Raw genomic sequence first — 6,000 nt, 5'->3', positions numbered from 1 at the left:
GTGTCCGATACGATAGATTATTAAAAATAAATTAAATGTCCAGTGGCTATTTCATCAGTTCAAACCAACTCAGTGGTATGCAGTGGTGTAAAGTAACTAAACTAAGTACATTACTTAAGTACAGTACTTTTGAGGAATTTTTACTTTACTGGAGTATTTCCCATTTTCAATACTTCTACTTCTACTTCTACTCCACTTCAGAGGCAAATATTGTACTTTTACTCCACTACAATTATTTTACAGCTTTAGTTACTAGTTACTTTGCAGATTTAGATCATTATCACAAAACAAACATACATTAACCACTTCAGCCCTATATATATTTCGGCCATTTGAAAATAGCCGATCTACAAACTCACAATGCCTCGCGATGCGACTCATTGTGAGCTTGTAGATCTGCTATTTTCAAAAGATTTGTATACATTTTGAACTTGTGAAATGGGACATTCAGCACAATGAGTACTTTCTACTTTTGGTACTTTAAGTACATTTTGATACCAATCCTTTTGTACTTTTACTCAAGTAAATTTTGAATACCTTACTTTTACTAAATTGATACTTTTACTTAAGTAAAACATGTGAGTAGCCTACTTTTTCCACCACTGGTCATAGGAGAGGAGGAACGGTGTCCTCTCTTTTAACACCTTATGATTGGTCGGTGGTCCATAGGGACCAGGAGGAAAAAAGGCACGTTTTTTATTCACAAGCCCCGCCTCCATGACAAGTGACGCAAGCTGTCAGACTCTTCCCTCCCCTCCCCCCTCTCCTAGTACTGCCTCCTATTTTTCTCCCTCTCTCTCAGTGTTGCCATGTCAGCTTATTATAAGCGACTTTGGGATTATTTTTCTGTAAAGTTGCTTGTAGAAATTGGTAGTTGCGGGTTGTGTTTTTTTGGGCTTGTTTCCAAATTGTTCTTTCTTATTTAGGCTTGCATCCAAATGTTTTAATTATTATTTAAACCAGTGGATCTCAAATATTTTCATGAAAATGTTTTGTGCCACAAGGAGCATTTGTGTTGTTAGAATGTTTAAAACATAAATCCAAATATTCCATATTTTATTAAGAGTATTTGAAAATAGCAGACCTACAAGCTCACTTTACGCGTCGCATCACAACACATTGTGAGCTTGTAGATCGTCTATTTTCAAATAGCCGACGCATACAAGGTTTAAAGTGCTTGTGTGACCTAAGTTTCTTCTTTTGAGCTTGTTTTCCTAGAATTGGTTGCTTATTTCTCTCACAAAATATGGCAACACTGCTTTCTCTCCCCCATTCCTCTTCTCTTTCCTGGCTAGTTCACTGTCAGCATGTCAGAGTCGATTAAGCTCATATACAGTACTTTTCATGGACTGAAGAGAGAGAGGGGGGGCATCGAATGGCGGTGATCCTGGGTCTAACAGCGTTTTACATAACACCAAACTGTAGGCTACAGCACGTCTCCATTTGGCTGTATTTCTCCTATTTCTTACTTTTTCTTTATTTAATTTTTTAGAAATGTAGCTGAAGATTCCACCACAAAAAACACCTCGACACTATAAAGCTGAGGTAGGTTCAGTAGTAAGGCACAGGTTGTGTGGTTGGTGTTATTACGTTCATGTGATTGTGATGAACACTAAAACCCTAGAAAGACACTGACAATGGAATTACTATCATGAATGGTGTATGTGTCATAAACAGTCTATGGCTCAAGGTGTGTTTACTGGAGTGTGTAGGTAAACAGGCATACCGTGGGTCAAGAGGTAGAACAGTTACAGAGATAAAACAGAAGTGAAAGTCTTAACAGTGCATCAATGGCTCTGTGTTTTCTTGGACTACTGACGAATGTTTAAGACATATATGTATAGAAAACCGTTAAAAAACGTCAAATTAAAAAAAAGACAAAAAAAGCAAACATGCTACCAACACTGCAATTGAAATATATACCGACAATTATGCCATGAAAAATGAAAAATACACAGTTGTTTACAATTCTGAGACACAGCAAAGTTGTCCTGATGTAAATGAGAGGCAATCAACTCCTCAATCAGGAACAGATTGGGATTACATCGATATTTAAAGTAAATCTATTGATTTTGTGTGTGTGTGTGTGTGTGTGTGTGAGCGGGGGGGGGGGGGGTTGATAAGAAACAACAGTGGATTTCTTATACCAGCCAAACTGGTTTGGAGAGTAGGGGGAGACCTCAATGATGGTTGGTTACACGCCAAAGTGACTGGGGCAGTAAACCTACCAATCACATATATTATCCAGCATTTTGAGTGGTTGACAGTGCAAATTTCCCATCCTGATCAGATCCTGCCTGGCACAGTGGGGCCAATCAGATTGTCTCAAAAGACAGAGACCTTGACCTTTGTACTCCAGGCAGACTAAAGTGCTCCAAGTAAATGATTGGATTTCAATCAATTATCAACCCAGGTCTGATTTAGTAGTCTTAACTTACATAAAAAAACTGCTCAGGGTCAAATTAAATAAAGTGGAGTTTGATGGGGATGTAAAGCGTGATTGTATAGCTGGATTATAACTAGTTTTTAACCAAAATGTCTGTGGTTACATAATGATAACCTTTATCATATTGAAGGTTTCCTAAGAAGCCAGCTTCATTCTAAAACACAATATATGCTTCTTAAAGACAACTGCTTCTCGAAAGTCAATCAGAAACCCTAAGGTGACTCTTATAAAGTAGCCCAGAAAAAAAATCATGCTAACAATCATTTTGTAGTGCCTATAATAATAATATTATTTTTGGACATGTCAAAGCATAGAAAGACCTCATGTCTCCTTTCATCAGGACTTCAGCAGTATCTCCATGATGTGGTCCAGCTCGTTCAAGTCCGTCAGACATGACTGTAGAGTCGAGCCGGCAGCCGAGACATGACCAGCAGAGCACATCTTCAGGTCCTCATCCCCCCAGAAAGACTGGGTGATAGGCCAGAAAGAGCCTGCGGCCAAGCAGGCGGAGGGCAGCTCCGAGGTCTCGTACATGGAAGTGTCAATGTCCTCAAAGATGTCATCAAGGGCGAGGTCACTGAGGTAGCCCAAGGCGCTGTTGACTGTGTCTGTAAAAGGAGGGTACGGAGTAGAGGAAAGTGATCTGGGGGATGCAGAGAAGCCGCTGTCATGTGAGGAAGATACAGACTGAGAGGAAAGGGGCGGGGACAGCAGAAGGAGGCCTTGCATCTCTCCCCCGGCGCACTCTGGACACGTGACCGGTACATCCTCCCTGAAAAGCAGCCGGTCCGGACCAACACCATTGAGGGGCGCGTCCGGTGGTGGCCCCGACACGTCAGAGGTACGGACGAGCGTGCCGGGCCGCGAGGATACTATCTGGGCAGACAGGTCCATGCCGCCAGCAGAGACACTTACCGCCCCATCCCTCCTCATGTCCCCCTGAATCTGCTTCAAGGTGTTGATGAGCAGTACAGAGCGCCGTAGGCCCAGTTCCATACCCGCCTGGTACCGCTGGAGCTTGTCCAGACACATACTCAACACCAGCTGGCGCTGCTGCAAGTGGCTCATGTCAGATTTGACTCCATCCTCTTCCTCCTTGGTCGGGTTGGCCTCTCTGGCCTCCGCTTCCAACTCCTCAGAGCAGCTATGCTTCCGCTTCACGCCACGACCCAACATGGACCTAGACAGACAGACAGACAGACAGACAGACAGACAGACAGACAGACAGACAGACAGACAGACAGACAGACAGACAGACAGACAGACAGACAGACAGACAGACAGACAGAGAAGACATACATGGTCAGTATGTACATATGGACATCTAACTTCATGCTTGTTCTTTTGTAAGACATATAACTTCATTTAATTATCAAGTGCAATAAATGTAAAAGAACTGGCCAAGGTGTATTGGTGCAGGGACATATAAGGACAAGATGGACAACAGTATCTCATATACTGAGCAAAGGTACAGTTCAAGACATGCTGCAGACAGAGGACTATTATACATCAGTCTAAACAGATACATTTTTAATAATTCTGCAGTTGGGAAAATCCAAGTTAAATCATTCATTTGTTACTTCCATCATGGTCTTTGGACAGCTTAGGCTGATATGTCAGCTTGAATAAAGCTCTCTCAAAGCTTGACAGATGCAGCCTAATCTGTAATGTCACTGAAGACAAGACATTCATTGACAATGAATAGGAATCAAACTTTGGGGAGGCTGTAGTGATTTTTAAGGGACTTTATAACACATCCCAGTTCGGGGTCGCACTACATTGCAGTAATGAACTACTATCTACTATGTAATAAGATAATATGAGCACAAAAGCCCACCGAAACATTCTGTCTACACACTGTCAGGTTCCCAGCGACCTGTACCAGTACAGCAACTTGCAATGGGCCTTTCAAGATACTCAAGGGACCACCAGTGCCCAATCAAGTCTGTCAAACTACTTCAAAAGAGTGAGAAACGCCCACGGGCTCAACACCAGAGGAAGCTCCACTGATCTCATTCCCCCCAGATTCGGCACAAACATGGGAATGAATTCCTTCTACTATTATGCCACCCAAATGTGGAATGCCCTACCAACAGCCAACCATCAAAAAGTGCGACTCCCTACCCTCCTTCAAAACCGCCAGAAAAGAGAACCTGTCTGTAATTTGCAACTGGACTAGTGGACCTAGACAAGTCTTATAGCTTGCCAAAAGAATTCACCCGGACTGTTTTTTGTATTGATGATCTCTTGTATAGTATTGCATGTCTTTATATGTCTTGATGAATTGAATACATAGCATCACAATGGAAACCAGCCATAGGCTTGTTATCCTTTTAGCATTATTGTATAACTCTAACTGTACCTCTGTGCTTTTTTGCAAGCTGTTGTAATAAAGTATTCAATCAATCAATCAATCAATCAATCAATCAATCAATCAATCCCATTCATTGTCAATGGAGCATGCAATACAGACAATATTATTGTCACATCAGAAAATAGAAGGCCTATCTTTAATCCTCTAATGTCAGGCAGCTTGGTGGTAGTTGAGTTAGTTGTTAAAAGGACTGTCCAATGCAATGAAGGCATGTTAACTGCGTCAAAACAATTGCAAACTGCAAGTTATATAAAATGTAATAAAACATTTTAACATTTGAGCATCATGATATATTATCATCTGATCCAACCTCAATATATGCTATATGCCACGCAGCGCATCCCCTGTAAACATGTAGGCTATATGGGGAAACGTTAAGTCACATTCCCATTGAGCGAGTTATTTAAAAAAGTTATAGGCTATATAAAATATTCTCATGCATGAAATTCCACATACCCGTGAACAATGGCATGAGAAATCAGTCCGTTTTCTTTCCAGGTTGTTTGACGCGTGTCTTCGCTCTCAGTTGTTGAAATGTAAAGAATGCACAACAGTTACAGTTACAGTACAGTCTGTACATCGAGGACGTCTGCCGACATACACACACAGTACAAGACGGTAGAGTCTCAATCCCATACGCTGGACGGACTCATGTTCGCGCTGTGATTGGCTAGTGGGTTGTCAACCAACCACTTGAATTCAGTGATGGAAGAAGTACTCACATGTTTTACTTAGTAAAAGTATCAACACTGCAAAATTGTATTAGTACTCTGTTACAAGTAGAAGCCCGGAATTAAAAATGTATCTGAGTAAAAGTACAAAAGCATTGGTATCAAAATGTACTTGAAGTACCGAAAGTAGAAAGTACTCATTATGCAGAATGAAAACCCCATTTCACAAGTTTTCAAATGTATAAAAACTACGCATTGTGAGCTTGAAGATTGGCTATTTTCAAATTGCCCAAATGTATTTAGGGCTGAAGTGGTTAATATATGTTTAGTAATATAATCAAAATCTACAAAGTAACTCAGGCTTTCAAACAACTGCAGTGGAGTAAAAGTATAATATTTGCCTCTGAGATGTAGTGGAGTAGAAGTAAAAGTATTGAAAATGGGAAATATACTCAAGTAAAGTAAAAATGCCTCAAAATTGTACTTAAGTACAGTACTTGAGTATATGT

General features: G+C 40.8%; 1 protein-coding gene across 1 annotated transcript; it reads right to left on the bottom strand.

Annotated features, from left to right (window-relative positions):
* Positions 1-733: 733 nt before the first annotated feature.
* Positions 734-5,415, bottom strand: LOC308075038 (SERTA domain-containing protein 3). Its single transcript, XM_080414626.1, has 2 exons — positions 5,277-5,415; positions 734-3,626 (listed from the first exon to the last, which is right to left on the bottom strand). Exon 2 carries the CDS (start codon positions 3,620-3,622, stop codon positions 2,783-2,785), a length of 840 nt encoding a protein of 279 aa, XP_080270752.1. The 5' UTR covers positions 3,623-3,626; positions 5,277-5,415; the 3' UTR covers positions 734-2,782.
* Between the last annotated feature and the right edge of the window lie 585 nt (positions 5,416-6,000).

The sequence above is a fragment of the Gymnoscopelus braueri genome (assembly GCF_963280865.1).
Source record: "Gymnoscopelus braueri genome assembly, chromosome: 19".
In the NCBI taxonomy this organism is placed as follows: Eukaryota; Metazoa; Chordata; class Actinopteri; order Myctophiformes; family Myctophidae; genus Gymnoscopelus; species Gymnoscopelus braueri.
This window is presented reverse-complemented; position numbering and strand designations above follow the sequence as displayed.